The sequence below is a fragment of the Dermacentor albipictus genome, chromosome 10 (assembly GCF_038994185.2).
Source record: "Dermacentor albipictus isolate Rhodes 1998 colony chromosome 10, USDA_Dalb.pri_finalv2, whole genome shotgun sequence".
Taxonomy (NCBI): domain Eukaryota; kingdom Metazoa; phylum Arthropoda; class Arachnida; order Ixodida; family Ixodidae; genus Dermacentor; species Dermacentor albipictus.
Genome location: NC_091830.1, coordinates 88,174,524 through 88,193,829, shown reverse-complemented (window position 1 = coordinate 88,193,829; position 19,306 = coordinate 88,174,524). Strand labels below are relative to the sequence as shown.

General features: G+C 45.9%; 1 protein-coding gene across 4 annotated transcripts in view; it reads right to left on the bottom strand.

The window, feature by feature from the left end:
* The window catches only part of LOC135910250 (uncharacterized), a 50,816-nt gene that overhangs the window by 9,511 nt on the left and 21,999 nt on the right, over window positions 1-19,306 (bottom strand). For 3 of the 4 annotated variants that reach the window (XM_065442318.2, XM_065442319.2, XM_065442317.2), the window contains exons 5-6: window positions 18,534-18,838; window positions 6,543-6,738 (exon numbers count right to left, since the gene is read on the bottom strand). In XM_065442318.2, the coding sequence (XP_065298390.1) occupies window positions 6,543-6,738; window positions 18,534-18,838 (501 nt within the window). Of the gene's footprint in view, window positions 1-6,542; window positions 6,739-7,126; window positions 7,379-18,533; window positions 18,839-19,306 lie in introns of those variants that run through there. The other variant, XR_010566959.2, reaches the window with a different exon arrangement.

The window sequence follows — 19,306 nt, the reverse complement described above, 5'->3', positions numbered from 1 at the left end:
CTACAGGCCCAACCCATTTCGTAGCAGTAAAATGGACTCCCGGAGCATGTTTATGGAAGCGATTCTAAACTATATTATATGGGGCTTTTACATTGGGAAATGCATGTGAAAGCAGTAAGTGGTCACGTCACTGGTTCATAAATTTAAACACTAAAAATGACCTCCCCCCCACCCTTTTTTTTATTGCAGTCTTTACTGTGGACTGCGATGAAGCGGTGGTGTCCTAAAAGTGCTTAAAAAAACATGGAAGCATTTGTACATGCTATGCGAAGAATTCAGAAGCGTTTTGAAAACCTTCAACATGATCTTGCTTATATAAACGTATTCTTTAAGATTGAGTACTCTTTTGAGAAAAGGCAACATCAGCGGTATGAAATATTTACTATTGTCCCCTGTGCTGCGATTCACTGACGACAATCTAGATAAAATACTGCAACGGTCAACACTGCAGAAACGGTTCGCTTTCACTCGTCGCGCAACTCGATGTGTGTCGCGCACTGTCATGAAATGCAGATATATATGCGTGACCTCTGACTGTGCACAGGTAACACAAAAACACAGGTCAGATTAGGTTGTCATCAGCGAATTCAGTTTGGAGCTTTCTGCCTACACATGAGCTTTTGCCATTCCGTCCAGAAAGTGCAAAAAAACTTTGCAAAAGCGTTCGCTGTAGTTGCTGTCATGTCATCCGTAGACCAAATTCGGCCTGCAGCCCCAGTCAAGCCAGTGATCTCACACCCAATCAACATGGCAGTTTACTGGTCCAAATATATTGGAGGCCATCTCACCAAGACAACCTGCCCGCCACTACATCAGCTGGCAGCGGATTTTTGTCACGGCTGTATATGGTATCGCAAGGTTTACCCAGCAGTGCTTCGTCAGTATCCTATGGCGAAAGTTGCTGTTTTGTGCCGAGTCAACCAAAATCTTGGTAGCAGCCATATCCCATTCTTATGCCGTTAAATTGCCAAACCGAGGAAAGCGAGGGACACGAGACAAATTGAATAGCAGAAAAGTTGTTCACGGCCACCATAGTTGTGCCAATGCGGGCATTATGTTAAAAAAATCGAGTGGGACATCGTACAGCGTCCTAAACGTTGGTAACCATTTTACATTAAAGCCTCATTGGTCATACAGATGTATGGGGTATAGCTTGGTGCCAGTGCAATCGCTCGCTGCCGCCTGAAAATCGAGGTTTTCCCGTTGCCTAAGCAACGGACATGCATTGGGGTGGAAGGTATTGAATACAGACAGCACCCCACGGAAGAAACATCAGTACGATCCGTTGACTCAGCCCACTGCTGAGCTAATCCAGTCGCTGGCCCACGCGATGCCACTTTAGACGGTGCAGTAAAACAGTACTTGAGGGCATAGTTTTGTTTTTTGAAAGTGCGAGCAACCCTTTCGTGGTAGAGTGGGCACAGATTTCTCACATTTTGCTGAAATGTAGCAGGATGTAGCAAAGTTAGCCTCTCAGTGCAGTTTGGCACAATGGGCGAAGTAGTAGCATCCCTTTGTGCGCATGCAAAGTTCTATGTGAGGGTAAACGGGAGTCAGAAAAAGCTACGTAGTGTCACGATCCAACCCGGATCGTGAACAAGGGAGGGCTTGTGGCACCCTCCGTTAGACGGACGCTCCGCAGCGTGGTGGTGCTGAACGATGATTGACCGGCGAGCAGCTGTGCTCGTTGGTGTTTAATGCGGTGCGGTGACCAACGTTGCCTGCCGAGCTTTAGCAGGCCACCGAGCCTGGCGGCGAACGAACATTATGCCTGGGGGGTGTGACATGCTTGCTACACGTAGTAGCCGGTTTTGCACTGAATAACAGTTACAAGCGGTCTAAGCTGTACTTCAAAAGTGCTCAATGAGGCTTGTAGTTGAATGCTGGCATAGAAACTGGTGCAACTAGAAGTGTCACATTTTTTGCCCAACAACGTTGAGCAATAACTGAAGGTCTAAAAGCCATCAAAGCCAGCTTCAATGAAAAACAACAACCATAAATAAATGAGTGTGTTACCTTCACTTCGGTGCTTTGATAGATTTTCACAAGGACCCATGAAATTAGTATCGGGATTCTACAGAAGTTGCACATGCCCATGACTGTGTCCTGCACACATCTAATGCTTTGGGAGTCATTATATGTACATTGCCACATGGGGTGCCAGATCTGAAATTAAAAAAGTAGCCCCAAACCAACCAAGAAAGTAGCCAAGCTGCAACTACAGGAACCTAGGGCCTGCCCTACTACTAAATGCAGATATCAGAAAGCTAAACATGCCATAAAAAATAGCCAGTATCACAGAGAGCAGGCAAGCTTGAAAACCTGGGCTGTCACTGGCCAGAACTGGGGGGTGTTAAAACTGGCGACTGCAAGTTTGCCTACGATCAAGGATGTGTGGTCCTGACACAGTGGCACTGTCGTGTAGCTGCCCGCAGGGTCTATGGTGCGGCACTTGCACCATGTGTTGGTTGCTTTTTGTAGATTTAAGTTACGTTAGCCTTAAAAAACAATAGTGCCCTTTAACGATACACGCCTGTAGTACAATGCAACCACTGACAATGGAATCAACAGGAACCTTAACACCAGCAAAATTATCCAGCCAGAAAGCAACAATTCTTCTATAAAGCACACTTCGAAGGTGCCGCATGATTATTATACAGTTAAACCTCGATATAACAAAGTCAGTAAAATTGACCATTTGCTTCATTATATCAAATTTTCATTTTACTGAAATTTGACCTTTTATGCTGGTAGGTACAGTCATCGATAGATTTTTCTTGCACGGAAAGGAACCACAGAATTTTCTGAATTATCGGGCCACCAAGAAAAGCAAACTTGAATGAGAAAACAATTCATTTTGAAAAATCTGGGATTCGGCGATGAATGACATGGTTTCATGCCATGTAACGCCGATGCTATCTTCACATCAGCGGTATGAATTAAGCAAAGCCAGCCTCGCTTTCGTGTGCACTCTGCTCCCGCAGCTGATAGCATCGCCCGCACTGGTGCGACGCTATCACGAAAAGCGCTGGCAGCGAGAAGGGAATGATCCATCTGCCTCTCACTCCAACAGGTCACCAAAACTCAAGATTACGTAACCTCCAATACTAAACGTGTGGGAAGATAGCCTACATGATGCCACGCCATCTCAGTAAGCCCACTCTTTGCACATGCAGCAGATTACCTCCAGCACGGTGTGTGGCTGCGCCTGCGCTCAGGTGTGCTTACAGCCATGTGCAGCCATGGCCAAGACGTGCGCCAACTTACCTCCCACTCCGCCCTCTTCGTGCATGCTTGATCGCGTTCCTGCAAGCGCACTCCCCCACTTCGCTTTCTCTTTGCTCGTGCGCCAAGGCGTCACTCGTGAAGCGACCGTCTTTCTAGTCTCACCCTTAAACACTTTCACTTGCAACTAAAGCACACAGTGTGCGGGGTGCGATAGAATCTTATTGCACTTGGACTTTACATGAAACATGACAAGGCTCCAATTCGGCGGTCGCTCTGGTTGCACAGCGCACGATTTGAGAGGTACGTTTGCAAAGAGCCTCTTATAAGTCAATCATTTGACCATGTGCATCAGTGGAAGTTTCTGTTTATTGTCTCAGCATTCCTTTCTGGCGGCAGTGTAATTTTGTTATATTCAAATCGGATACACACTTCGTTATATTGAGGTTCAAAATACATGGTGTTCTAAAGACAAGAGGTTATGAAAATTTAAATACTTCATATTATCGAGTATTTCGTTATAATGATGTTTGTTACATCGAGGTTTAACTGCATTCATGTAAAAAAGCATGAGGCGCATGGTACTGTAAAGGGTTTTTATTTTTGTGTCCCAGAAATCGGTTGTCCATTACAATCGGGGGCGTCACTTTCTTATTTCTTTTCTTGGTCACAGAAAATGGGGCGTGTTACAATCGAGGGTGCATTAGATTGAGTGAATATGGCAAGTGCTTTTTTCCCTCTGAATGTGAAGAAACGGTGAAGTTGTTTATATACTAGTAGTATTTTCACTTTATTAGTAGGCCATATACTGTGCTTCATGACAATGTTCTATTGCTTTGAAAGTACAGTAGAAATTCGTTCATAGGTTTTGGAAAAAGATAGCGAAAACATAATAATCAAGAAAATCTATGATCAGAAGCAACTAAAATATTGCAAACAACTGTAACTGACACCTACATAATGCGAAGCGTTACGCAAATCAATGCGGCAAGAGGCACGAGACGCCAATGTGCGTGAAGCTGGTAGGACTTTGGCGGCCCGAGACGCATTTTGCTGTTTTCCTATTGCGTAGTGCTTTGACAGTAACAAGAAACCGAAACGAAATCGAGCTAGTGGGCGACTGCAGATGCCACAAGAGCAAAACGTTATGCTCACATAGAGCCACCTGTAGCAGGAAACGGTGGTGCGTTCAGGTTATCGCCTACTAAGGGTGTGCAGTATGCTTTTAACGGCACCACACCACACACACTGTAAAGCTAACAGGCGAAGATGCTTATCGCAACAGGGTTGACTGCGATAGTGGTGAATGCGGCGTGCAACAAACCGTGAGGCGATTTGCTGGTACTGGAATAAACAGCATGTGTACTGCACCATTTTCACGTGAGATGGACAGCTGAGTATTGCGAGGAAGCCGATGCAGCATGGCAGCTACTGTTCTTAATCATGCGTGCCACACACATTTTCTTGTTCACATGGTATCGAAATTCAGTGATGTACTGAAATTTAGTGCCGAAAGATCCGTGCTTTCTGGGAATGTTTTAACCAGTAAACAAAATGAGTTAACTCTATTGAGTAGTAAGATCTTGATGAGGGCTAGTTGGTTCATACTTAGAACTGAGGTGAAACAGCGCGAAAAAGACGAGGACTCAGCGCTTGTCTGTGGTATTTGTTTCCTTGTGTCCTCGTCTTTTTCGCACTGTTTCACCTCAGTTCTATTGAGTAGTTTTTTGTGTTCTCGATCGCAAACATTGGCGCTGGGAAATCATATGTAACAGGATCGTATCAAAAAGATTCCACTGCATTGCTTTCCAGTTTCCTTCCAGGAAAGAGGAGGGAGGGCTTTTCTGCCTTTATGGCAGGTGGTTCCTGTGGGTTATCGTCAGCTGGTTAAGGCAAATATGTGCGACAGAAAAAAGCGGGGAATGTGCATCACGTCACTCGGTATCGATCAGTGCAGTATCAGTGCCGACGTTAAGTAGTGCTCAAATTGGGAGGGCCACGGCAAGTTTGCACGACCCCCCCCCCCTTTTCTTTTCCCCATCTGCACCCATGCGCCGTCTGTGTGAATGCGTTTGCAGCTACAGGTCAAGGCGTTCTCACAGAACATTTTTGAGCCTGCCCCGTCAATACAAAGCTAGTCTTGTGACAGGTCACTCAAAGCTATAAAAAGAGACCGTTGTGCACCTATGAATGAGTCATTCGGAATGAGTGGCCACCGTACGGTATTTCACAAACACGGTGGCCATGAACATGCAATGCTCATCCTGTGCAATCACTTTTTATTGGCAAGGCAGTTAGCCAGCTGACTGAGGGTCGTGCAACCACTGTGAATAGACTCGCATTGATTTGGTAACCATAACTTCAGTTGCCGATAACCGATGAGGCAGCTCCGATTAGACGTAACTGGCTAGACAGTGTGACCAATGGTGTGGCCATGACAAAAATTTGCCGACAGCCGATGTGATAATGGGCTACAAAATATTGGGTAAAGCTTGTCGCTAATACATTCACATGGGTGGCTCATCAGTGATTGGTCACGAGATCAGGTTTACGGGTTAGATTGACAGATGTTGAAGCGGCGTTCGAGTTTACAGTCGACCAGCTGGCAATTACTGCCAGCACATGTGCCAAGTTCGTCTGTGCTCCCATATGGGTAGAGCTCCCAACTGTGCAAATCTGCATGCCTGAACACTGAATTCGCATATTCGATGCGATCAGCTTGCCATCAGGTGGCAAACTAGCCCGAGCTTCACATATGCTTCCGTGCTTTCCACACAGGCTGTGTCTGTGTTCCTTCTGTTTTTTTGGCGTTAATAAATTCAATTGGTCTGGTCAACCTGGATGAACATTGTACCAATGTTGCGCCATGAGAACACTGTGCACGCCAAGGCACCAACCACGACACCGAATAATTCACTGAAGGTACCTATATATGCAAATGATTGAATATTAGATATTCTATTTGCGTATTGAATTTCTCAAACACTTGCTATTCGATTCGAAATCAAATATACAAGTATTCACACACCTCTAATTTATATAGGATTATACCCTATACTGAATGGGTAGCCGTTTTTTTTTTTTTTTTGCAAGTACTGAACTATGTAACCTGGTTTGACTGAAGTATCCAGCAGGTCATACCAATTTTGTATTTATTGTGGACATTAAATGGCAAACAATGCCCACAAATATTGCATTTTAAAAACTAAATTTCATGCAATGTGATACATTTCAGCAGAAATTGAGCAGAGAGCAGCCAGCAGCATAACAGGAAAAGTCATGCAAAGCTGGCCCTCCTAGTTAAGCATCGCCCTTACCTATGACAGCATTCACGCGGATTGGGTCCAGTGGCTCTTTGTCTTTGTTCCTCCCCATGAGGCACTTTCCCTTTAGCTCGTCAGGAGTGAAGACTATGCGGAGAAGGCAGCGGCCGAATTTGGTTGCACTGATGTGGGGATTGAAAAGCTTGGACAGTTGCGTTTCCTTCACCAAGACACCATTACCAATATCCACCTGAAGGGGAGAGCGGTACATACACATTGACAACATGAAAATCAATTCAAACAGGGACACTTGGTGAGAATAGTTAAGGGAATACGGGGGGCTCAGCTTTTCTGTTAGTCACTACCATTTGAAAAAAACAGACAGTGGTACAAGAGAATGTGTAGGGGAAATTATTTACTACTTCATTAAAATTGAGGAATAATAAGGTAAAGCGCAATGAAAGTAGATAAGAACATAACCTGCTGAGGGAGGGAGCATTACACATGCAGTGCTTTGCCCACTCAGCTAACACAGTGCCATCCTACCATACAATTTCTAGGGTATTCGTACATGTGTACTATATAAGCTCCGTGGGAGTCTTAGCACCGCTCATGGCCAAGAACGTCGCAAAACCCACCTAGTGTGTATGCTGATACCGCCTATGCCACATGTCAGGGCCGCAACACCACATGCTGTCAGAAGTGGGGTCTTCTGGCATTCGAGGGGCGTTGCCCTGACTTTGTCAACTGGTACCATGTCAGAAGACAACGCAGTCAAGCCCTTTCACGGCATGTTCGCAGTTCAGGCTCCGCCAAGGTTTGACTTCGACCGGATGTCTAAATGGCCTTCTTGGACCCAACTCTTTGATGACTACTGCTTCACCTCGGGCCTAAAAGAGCGGAGTGAAGAAGAGCAGGTCCAGACTCTACTTTATCGATGGGCAGGCAAGCAAGAGAAATCTTCTCAACGTTTACATTACACGGAGAAGAACAGAAGCAGTACGAACTCGTCAGAAAGAAGTTCGACAATCACTTCGTCGCCACAAGGAATCTCGTTTACGAGAGCGCATGCTTTCATCATCACATTCAAGAACCTGGACAGCCAGCCGACCAATTCGTTACCGCGTTGCACACGATGGCGGACGAGTGCGACTACAAAGAAAAAGAACGCATGATTCGCAACAGGTTCGTGGTCGGCCTCAGGTGTGCTAAGCTCTCCGAGTCACTTCAAATGGATGCCAATTTGACTCTCGCCAGCGCTTTGGCAAGAGTGCACTTAAAGGAGACCATCCAACGACAGCAGCTGCAACTGCGAGAAAACAGCGACGAACCCTTGGCAGCGGCGACCAGCAACCTTGACACGGTCAGCAAGCAAGGACAGCTCAGAAAGAATTCTTCAGGACAGCATTCGGGCAGCTCGTCAAAGAACTGTTCACCTGGAATACAAGGTCAGCACTCCAGAGCACAGTCCTACCGACCAGGCACCGCCGGATCATGCTCCAACTGCGGTCAAGGAGTGCACCCCAGAGCCTCGTGTCCAGCAAGAGCGGCGAAATGCAACTACTGTGGTTGTTCCGGACACTTTGCAGCTGTATGTCGGAAAAAGGCTGCACGTGATCAAAAGAATGTACAACTTTCATCTCTCCATATGGACAAGGGGACGTATTTCGTTGGCGCGGTGAACGGGGAATACTCTAATTCTTGGTATCTACAGGTCATCATTAACGGCACTCCAGTGTTCGCTAAAGTAGATTCCGATGCCGAAGTTTCCCAGTTTACCTACCAGTCTAGACAAGTGTGATCTAATCCTAACAGGCCTGTCGAATGAGCCACTGAATGTACTGGGAAAGTTTCATGCCGCTATCTAGTGGAAACAAAACACTGTCCAGCAAATCGTGTACGTGGTCTCACTATTATGCTCCGTACTTTGGGTCTCCTGCGCTTGAGGCTCTGAAAGTTAAGTTCACAGACTCTGTCAGTAGCGCAACAGCCGTCAAAGCTTCCTAGCCGCAGCTTTTCAGTGGTCTAGGAACGATAAAAGGAGAATACAAAATTAGACTAAAGCCGAACTTGATAAGTTTTGCAATTCATGTTGCACATCTCATAGCCTAGCCCTTGCATAATCGAGTTAAGCAGGAGCTCGAGCGTATGGAGCAAGATGGAGCGATCCGCAAAGCAGATGAACCAACAGAGTAGTGTGCAGGAATTGTGCTAGTACTCAAACCATCTGGAGCGGTTCATATTTGCGTTGACTTGACGCGATTAAACAAAAGTTGACTTTGCGAGCGCTATGTCATGCCGACCATCGATGATGGCCTCGATCTTTTAAGTGGGGCATCTGTGTTTTCTAAGTTGGACACCAACTCTGGCTTTTATCAAATTAAGTTGTTGCCTAAAAGCCAGTTGTCAACTACGTTCATAACGCCAGTTGGACAATACCATACCTGCCAACCTGGAGAGATAAAAATCGGGAGACTTTATTCGCGCCAAAGGGGGGGGGGGGGGGGGGGAGGTTGCATCACTGTTTCAACTTCTGGTGGCCTTAGCAACTCAGTGAAACATGTTTCCCATCAGTTTTTTTCATTTTTCCAACCATAGACCACTGCATGTCCCACCTTTCTTAATTAAGAATGTCCTCTGGAAGACTGTATGTGTGTAGCGTGGCAAACTCAGCTTCGAGAGCATATAAAGCGTCTTCAGCAGTTTCATTGGCATCTCAGGGCAGCAGCTGACAGAAACTCTGAATAAAGAAATGACAACTCGAGAGCGATGCCTGTGAAATTTCAGTTTGGCCACCTCCGCATTCTTCATAGTTGCGTTTCAGAGTTGAATCTACATCCATAGCACTTCGCCTCGTCTCATTTCGGAAATATTTGCCATAGAAGAGGCCCAAGGTAGTCACTGACACTAAGGGGTAGGTTGTGTTCGACGAGGAATCCCGTAAACAGTCACTCCACACGTATGACACTCTCATCGCACTTGTTCCGGAGAAAGTTCACTATGCTGCCTTGCTGCTCAGCGGTACGAACATAGCTTTGATGCTTCGCCGTGGAAATGTGCAGTTTCAAGATGCCGTTGACACCGGGAGACACGCTGACGTCAGATCCAAACATTCTACAAAATGCAAAATGTCCTCCTTTTCTTGATGTCAAAAAGCACAGAAATTCAGAAGTTTTCAATAACTTTTGCAAATACCTTTTCTTTGACTTTGGGAGCACCATGGCACCAAGCGCATGAGAATTAACTTTACACGGTGCACCGCACACACGGCCTAGCCAACACTAATCACACACAAAAGCAGCAGCAACAAGATGCACCATGGAGGAAGGAATGCATGAAATGCAACTACATTGGCTCTGGCTTTGGTCGGCTTACTAGGCACTCTAGTCGGCTGCTTAGTCAATTGTGCCGATGGTGCTAGTGCTGTCGTTGTTGGTGATGCTGATGATTACGATGCGGCTGTAGATTCCGCGGTGCCGGTTTAGCAAAAACCATTATTGCGCGAACAGACCACTTTTCGGGAGATATAACGTGGGGACCAGACCAAGAACAAGTGCTGTCGTACGTTAAAGACATTATCTCTTCGACGCGCGTCATGACTAACTATGATGCAAAGTACCCTACAATTCTTTCGCCTGATGCATCATGATTCGGTTTGGGGGCCGTAATGATGCATGTTGAACCAAATAAAGAAAAAGCCCTGTTGCATTTGCGTCGCGTTCGTTGACGCCAGCTAAAACCAGATACTCTCGGATTGAGAAGGAAGCATTCGCAATGACTTGGGCGACAGAACAATTCGAAGGGTACCTCAAAGGCCTTGAAATTTTGTTTGAAACCGATCACAAACCACTTGTAACATTGTTAGAAAAATCACCTTTAGATGTTTTGCCACCTCATATCCAGTGTTTTTGCATGAGGCTCGTAAGGTTCAGCTATGCAGTTGTGCATGTCCAGGGTATGAACCTCGTTACTACAGATGTGTTGTCCAGAGCACCGATTCAGGGAAAAGAAATTGATGCTCATGTGCAGAATGTTGGCGAAGTCGCCGAGTTCGTTTCTGGCTGTTTGTCAAATGGCGTCAAGGCTAGCCTTTTTGAGTGAGTCAAAGCCAAACAAGCAGCCGATGAAGTCTGTCAAGCTCTCGTAAAATTTAGCCAGGAAGGCTGGCCAAAGTTCTCATTGCTGTCGATGGTCTTGCGTCCATACTGGCAGGAAAGAGCAACGCTGACATTCGCTGAAGGCATGCTACTCAAAGGTGTGCAGCTGGTGATCCTAGAAAAATTATGCGCAGAGATCTTGATGCGCTTGCGCGAGAGTCACCAGGGAATTAAAAAATGCACAGCTCGAGCCAGAGAGTCTGTATGGTGGCCTGGGTTGAGCTGAGAGCTTTGGTGACAGACTGCAAAGTGAAAGCGCGAGTCCTGCATCTTGCACAGCGTCCGAAGTCATATGTAGTTAGAACTTCCACTGGTGTAGTTCTCGAAAGAAACAGGAAATTCTTGGTTCGCTTTGTTTCACAGCAGAATGATTGCGAGGATGAAGGAGGTAGCTATGAGTTTCCGCAGGCATACGATAATCCAGTAGAAATGGAACTGGAAACTAATCCAGGTACTAACAAGGCGTGTGCCGATCCATCTAGCATTCCCTTGCCACGAACTGACCTTCCTAGATACAGAACGCGATTTGGCCGTCACATCCAACCGCCAGACCGATATGGGTTCAGTAACTGATTATTTTCTTTTGAGCATTGGTTGCTTCCGTTATAAGTGTTCATTTGCCAAATTTAGTTGCAAATGCCAGTGTATCCTTAAAGAAAAAGGAAAGACGCGCTCATAGTGCCTATGCCCTGTCATGTGTCTGCGTTATCGGGCACTTTCGCCCTGATGTGTGAAACGTTGTCTGTCCGTGACGTTACTTGTCACATGAGTGTTTTCTATATAGATATGCTGCTTGCGTGAAATAAAGGTTGTTATCCTGCACGGCGTCCGGCGAGGGCCGCAACATCACAGTGTGTTAGCTTAGGATCCAGGCAGCTGCCAAATTTGAGGCCCTTGCTATGCAAAGAGCAATGAGAATAAGGAGACCCAAGGCGCTTGAAATAGTGCAAGTTCTTTTGTGGACTGCAAAACACAATATAGATTGTGGAAAGAAAATATAGATAGAAAAACTTGTAGGTCACTCAGGGTGAGACTTCAATAAGCATGTTGCAGATAAAGTATTCTTGAAATGTTTGCCCTCTTTTGCTGGCGGTGGCAGCGCATGCCCGACTTCTCCTACTTCGCGCGTTAACACTAGGCCGATATGACACCGACAAGATCATTCTATGCCTACAACAATGCATCTGACGACTGCAAAACGTCATAGTGTAACAGGATTTCATGCCAATGACACTACAACCCAACAACGTCAAAGCAGCTAGGTCTAGTATTGCTGCGGTGGCGGCCATGGCTGCCAGCTAATCGCCGTGTGAGAGCACTGGCTCAAGCCTGCGAGGCTATGAGATTCTGGCATCCGTGGGCCTAACAAAATGCATTCACATAGCAACAGGATCGTTGGGAATCGATTGTCTTGGCTGAGGTACGTTTGACACGAGGCACCAGATGGCGCCTTGTCTTCAAATGTCTTCCTTGCATTTGCATTCCAGTACGTTAAACTAATAGCATTGAAGGAACGCACATCGAAACAACGTATAAATGTGCTTGTGTTTAACATACGTAAGGCAATGAACGCTATTCTAAGGCTGTCTACCTTCTCCAGGCGAATGTCAGTGCTCTGGCTGCCTCACAAAAATACCAAATAATCTCTACCATGGCAAAAATGTGAGCCAAGAGGTTGCACGATGGCACACGTCTTGTATGCTCAAACCACCATTACTCATGAGGTGCAGCACATGCAAGGCATGCGGGCACACGCTTTCGCTCGCCGGCAAGCGTACATGTAGTCTGGCCTCAAGAAGCGAATTGACACTTGTTTTAATTAAGGAAAAGCAAGTTCGGAAGTGGACCTGCATTCAGAAAGAAAAGCTCAGGCCTACTCTGCCTCCTACGATGAGAAAGAGTAGGCATATTACAGCAGGCAGAGTAGGCGGTTATCGCAAGTGGACAAGCTGATGACTGGATCCTGCTGGACCAAACAAGTGGTTAATGCGTTGTACAGTCCCGTACTGCGTTGGCAATAAAGTAACCACAAAGCACACTAGTGCGTCGTGTTGTTGAGCCGTCGACTACATATTAGATGACGTCGCAGAGGTATCACTCTACTTCGGAGACTGTAGACGATGCACTGGAGATTGTTCCTGCGCCTCTCCGTGCGACCACAGCTTCGTGCAGCCTAGACCCTGTTCTGAGACCAGAAGTGCCTTATGTTACTGTTACTGTTAACGGAGACGGTGCACTCGCAGCTTTTGAAATGAGAACGATACCGAGCACTATAAATGCTTCATGGTTTGTACTAGTTAATGTGTTTCCCAGTCAATTGTCTCGGATCACTGATACGGTGGCACTACTTTTGCCATGCTGCTGTAGTTTCTTGTTCTCTAATTGGCTGCCTTAACATACACGGTTGCCAGGAATGATTGAAAAGCTCCTACAAACCAACATTACACTACACTGGAACCCCGATTATACAACTTTCTCGGACCGTGATAAAGTAAGATGCAAGTGTTATAAAGTCCGAACAACAAAAATTATGCCTCTAAAACACTGTTTCACGCGAAAAAATTGTATGAGGAGCATCAATGTAAACTGCAAACTAATGCGTTGCAGGGCTTGGAAACCGAAATCACCTAAAAAGTAAATGCTAATACTCTGCAGAGCTTGGAAACTCAAATCACCCAAAAAGTAAATGCAAAAAGAATACTGTGGTACAGGTGCCAATCGTGCTTTATTGAACAAACCTTGTACCGCAATCCACTGCCACAATTCCCGCCAGCCAGTGCTAAGTTAAAAAAAAAGAATCTCATCGTTTTTTGCACCTTCTTCGACCCGAGACGCAAGTGCTTTCTCTCGAGTAGGGCAACGTCCAAAAGGATGCCCTCTGTGGTATCGTGTGAACAGATGAACTTACAGATGCCATCAATGTGTCCTAGCACATCAGTGAATGTTGTAAGCACAGCTACAGCAGTATCCGTGGCATCGACGTCCTCGTTCGATGTCACAGTGGTGCTGGCACAGGCAATGCCTCCTCGATGGCGTCATCCAGCAACACCTCGCCACAGAAAGCAACATTGTCGTCGGCCTCAACATATTCGGCGATAGTCGTGGCAAGGTTTAAATTCTCTATATCGCCGTCGCCAAGGCCTATATCGGCCTCAAGCGTGCAGTTGATCAAGGTTGTCACGTCGCCAGCAGAGGAGGCAGTCTGACACTTGATGCCACAATGTTCGAACGAGTTGGCAATTGTGCTTTGTGACACTGCGTTCCATGAACCGTGATAAAATGCATGGCACCGAACACAGAAACCTTCTCTTCTGATTCGTTGCACTCCATAGCCGCCAGCCGACACTGCACTGACCGCTTCCTGTAGCCCTGCTTCACGCACTTTACGATGCCGGCATTCAGCGGCTGCAGCCGACTTGTACAGTTGGACGGAACATAACAACCTTTATACAGTAGAATCTCGATAAACGGAAATCGGTTAAACGGAATCAACGCTTAAACAGAACAAATGCCTCGCAGTTGGTTGGTTTTGTATTAAGGCAATGCAAAAAAATCCTGTTAATAGGAACTCGAATTTTCAGACCACCGTATAAACGGAACCGAAAATAGACTCGAAACCGCAACTTGACGTTCACGCAGAGCCCCATCGTGGTACGCATCACTGTCTCCCATTCAAAGAAAACGTGCCATTCAAAGAAAATGGTTGCGAGAGCTCAAACAAGCAAACATAAAGTCCTTTTTCACAAGCCAATAAATCGCAGTTCCCACTGATTTCCACGGAATAAGTGGACTATCAAAATTTTTTTTTTTAATTTTAGTAGTGCTCTGAAAAAGAGTTCATTGCTTACCGCTTTTGTGCAATAAAGTTTGTGCCCATAGCGTACCGCCCTCTTTAATACCTAGATTTTGCATCTGAGATCCGCTTCAGCGGAGACTGCCAATTGCGCGCAGGCCTGCCTCGTCGGGACCAAGCAGTCTGGAACGGATTGCGAAATCCTGAACGTTCTCTCTCTAAACGAAACTCCTGATAAACGGAACATATTTTCCCGGTGCCTTGAGGTTCCGTTTAACGAGATTCTACTGTATTTCTAAAGCTGGACATATCTGGTGGTTGGCACAGCGCATTGTCCACAAAAAGCAGTTATCTTCCTCGCCTTAGCAACCATTTGTTGTCGAGCTGCTGCAAAAAATTGGTGAAGGGCGAGGACATCATCCACGCCTTTTTATTCAAGCTGTAGCTGCACGGCAGCATCTTGGAACCATCCTCGTTGGCACAGAATAGTGACGTCAAATGCTCCTCACTTCGCTTGCCACCATGACAGCTGTCACCCTTCAACGCAAGTGTTTTTTTAGGCTGCATGTGGTAAAAGAATGGCACTCTTGTCGGCGTTGAAAACGTCACAGGGCTTGCGTGCTGCAATCATTTCCGGCAGCGACTGCACCCACTGGTTCACCTTCAAAACATCCACGGAAGTGCTTTCTCCGCAGGAGTGGCTATACAGAAGTCTGTTTCATTTTTTATAAACGATCTAGCCACCTGTTTGATGCCTGGAAGTCCTCGATACCCAGACACAATGCCACAAGGTCAGCTTTTTCTTTGAGGGTGGCGCCGTCAACATTGATTGTAGAGCTCTGTGCTTGATGCAGCCACTTAACGAGTACGTTTCCAACTTCTCGTGTTGACCTTCTTCTGCCTTTCATTTGAGCCTGAACTTGTTTGCATTATGCAAGATCATAGCTTTGTTTGCCAGGATCATCTTGAGCGAAGATTCAGGTACCTTCAGGTCCTGGGCAACACTAGCTTTCGTGGCTCCATGCCGCTTTTTCCCCTCCTTGATGATCAGTTCATCACCGAGCAACAGCGGCCGTATTCTGAAACGATTCACTTCGGCGATACTATTGCTTTGGTGGCACAGTAAAACCTCATTAAACCGTACCTGCTTAAACAGCAGTTTTGTTTTAAAAGCAGTAAAGTCAAATCCCAGATTCAGTGGCCATTGAACATAATGCGTGTTGTATCCGCATAAGCCGTACCAGCTTAGTGCGTATATATCAGTTCACACATAGCATTTCCAGTTTTAGTTTCTCAGTCACAGCGGTGCGTTATCCCCATCAGGCGACCCGGCAGAACAACTAGCCTCAGAGACGAAAACAGCCTCCAAGTGCCCTGTGCGTTTGCGCGTGAAACTGCCGCAATGTCAACATCAACATCATACCGCCGCCGTGCAAGCTAGGACTCGTGTCACGCCGAAGCTCAGATAAAAAACGTTGGGTGCTCAGCACAGAAGAAAATTGAACACTGTTCGTTGCTATCAAACGTGGCACAAAGAAGTCGGCGCTGGCACGCGACAGGGATCTACAGTTCACTACGGTGTGTGGCATTTGGAATGCGAAGAAGTTCGCCAGATCACAAGGATCTACATCTACATCTAAAGTTGCTTGGCAGAGCTGCTGCGACCGCGAAAAGATGTCGGCTACAATGTTCAACTTTTCGCCATCGTTGCCTCTGTTGTTGCCAAAGTGTCGCCTAACAACAGTGATGAGGATGACATGGAAAGCGACAGCACGGGCTATTCAGGCCCGACAGTGGCAGAAGCTGCGCACTACGTCAACCTCATGAATGCAATTGTTGCAACGAGAACAGCACCCTGCAATGAAAAAGGTGTTTCGCAATTTCTGAAGCGCTACCGTGCCCGTGCATGGAGAATATGCAATGCCAATGAGGAATCTGCCTTGGGAGTGTATGCCGACTGACTGACTCGCAGCGTCAGTAAGTTTGCGGCCGCTGTCGTCGCTGCTAGGCCGCCGCAGCATCAAACGAAAATAACACTTTTGTCGTGCAAAGTGAATAAATACTGCACGTTTTTGCCCTTCATCGCACTCTCCCCGAGTTCCGTTTTTGGCAGCTAAGTGGGCAACCTCATGCTATTTCGTTTAATCAGTACTACCATTTAGCACGCACTTTTTTCGAGCTCCATCCAACTACGGTTTAACGAGGCTTCACTGCAGTATCGCTGCGGTGAATTGTTTCAGAATACGGCCCCAGAACTGTTTGCTTTAGGGACATTGTGCGTCGTCGTTGTACGACACAATCCAAAACTTCTCAACTAAACGATCACGACGAGCACATGCGAAAACCTAAGCCTCTCACCGCAACCTGGTTGGCGATCTGCTGCTGCTGCTGCGAGAGTGAGAACTTGGAATGCTTAGAACGCTTCTTCAGTGCGACAAGAGGCGATGCTACCGAGAAGAGAGGCAGAAAGCGATTGTGGAAAAGAAAAAGGTGCTATTTCAGCACCGTGGGCGGCTGCTGGGGGGGTGAAAGGGAAAGAAAAGAATGACAAGACAAGGCACAGGGAAGAAAGCTGCACCTGAGCAAACCAGTCAAGTGGGCTCAAGCACTCCGCATGCAAAGCGGTCCCATCCTGAAATGAGAGACGGTGCGAGGAGAGGCTAGCGGCTCTTTCCTTTTGTCTGCCGTTTGGTCCCATGGTTCGCATGGGTTATCAGATCACACAAGTAAGGCATAAACTTGCGTCAGATGACGGAGGTTTTTAATGCACTGCTTCTATAGACTTTGCAGGGACTGCACTAACCCAGCGTAAAATCCGGGTCGTCGAAAAACCGGGGGACGTATAACCAGGGTTCCACTATTTCGCATATTTCTTGTCTGTAAAAATGTCACAATCATCTAGCAGGCCCTATGTTAGGCCCACAGGGCAGTAGAGAAGCATCCATGGTAAATGAGAAAGATGCCCAAACCTTGCGAAATGAGAAACAGAAGCTCAAAAGTTCACTCAATGGTAAGGATGTCAAGTATTATAGTCCTGGTACATTTTTGTGCAAGTCAACTGCTCCCTAAACATTGAGGCCCATTTTCCTAGAAGTGTTTTCTATGTCTGCTGTACTGCTTGCAGAAAGCGTAGTATGATAACTGCTGGACGCATTTTTACCCCATCTATTTTATTGTATTCCCCAAGATGAGCTTGAGGGAAAGACAATCCCAGATTCTGTGGAATATGCAGATTCTGTGTTTCTTAAATTATTTTTTCAACACCACTCTATGTGGTGCTATATGGGAGTGTGCATATGATGTTGAATATAAAATTGAAAAGTAATTTAAAGATATTATGGCACTGTCTTGCCCTAAACTGCGCATCTGTGCAAGTATTGAAAATGAATCAGCTATACTGGCATGTTTCACTGCCACGCTAGGCTTTTTACAAGCAGCCAATGTGTAATTTCTTATGAAACAATATCTGCTAAAAGATATTCATTTCAAAATTTACACTGAAGGTTCTTATACCATTTCGAATGTATGCCACAAATTTCAGTATTCTGCACTAAATAACAGCGAGATGAGTTCTCGATCTCCTGGTCCCTTCTTGAAGTGTGAAAAATACTATGGTCAGACACAAAATACTAAAATTTGGTAAATAAACACAAATTGTTTCATTACACAAGCCCATTATTTTTAAGGAATTCGCAACTGTTCTGTAGACGCACTGAACAGGCATTCCACTCCATAATCACTGAAAGAATTATCTCTACCCAAGAAAAATTTCAATATTCATGAAGTTTTAATATATATTTACGCGAGAGCAATGCTTGGCACTGCTGTTGCAGATAAATAATCAGGCTCTGAAACATAGGTTGGTGACTATACTCGTGTTCAGTTGACATCGCTTTTCCCATAACTTAGACACAAATATACAAATTTATTCTCACCACTATGGTGATCATGAATGGCTCTGAAGATATGAGCATTTGACAGCAAATTAATAAAAGTTGGCAAGTATGAGTTGTGTTGAAAACTGTTCTTGTAAAGCTGTACAGGTTTTGTAGTTTCGTTGTTAAAATACCTCAACACAGAGGAAACAAACCGTACCATGGATGAGTCGTCACATGTGCCGGTGGGACGCCTTTTGGGACTACTTCTGGGACTCCTCCTAAGACTCTTCTCGAGACCCTTCCTAGGACCCTTCCTGGGACCCTTCCGTAGAATGTTCCCGTGGCCCTTTCTTGAAATGCTCCTGGGACTGTTTTCTTGTTCGGGCAGCAGTTCGCTGTCGTCTGCACTTGTCCCGTCTCTGTTCCTCGGATTGTTCCCATCACGGTTCTCTCGTTCGAGTAGCACTTGCTGAAGACTCTTCCCCAAGACAACTGATTTGGAAAGCAATTCGAAAAGTGATTCTGCAAGAAAAATAAAAAGAAGAATGTTATAATTGTTGTTGTAACCAAGTTCAAACACAGTGGCTGCCCAGACTACGCGAGCACATTGTTGGGGCAGAAATAACAGCTTCCCCAAGAACACACGGGGCCCAAACAGCAGTAACGTTAGGGAGTATTTTAGATTGTTAGTATCTATACTACAAATCACGATGCTCATCATCGATGGAGACGAGGGGGAAAAAAACTGTAGAGTGTGTCACTGGCACAATAAAAGCAAGAAAAGTTCTAAAACCAAAAAATATGCAAAGTACAAGTGTTTAGCTATACATCATATTGACATGTGTACTTGTTTCTCTTTCTCCGGTGACCACTTTGCAGTGGCTAACAAATGTTAATCATTATTGCTCGGCACAGCACGTGCCTGCATGTAAGAGAGTTTCTCGAAAGTTGTCGATGGTTCAATCCGTTGTCTGTCTCCGCACCTTGTCT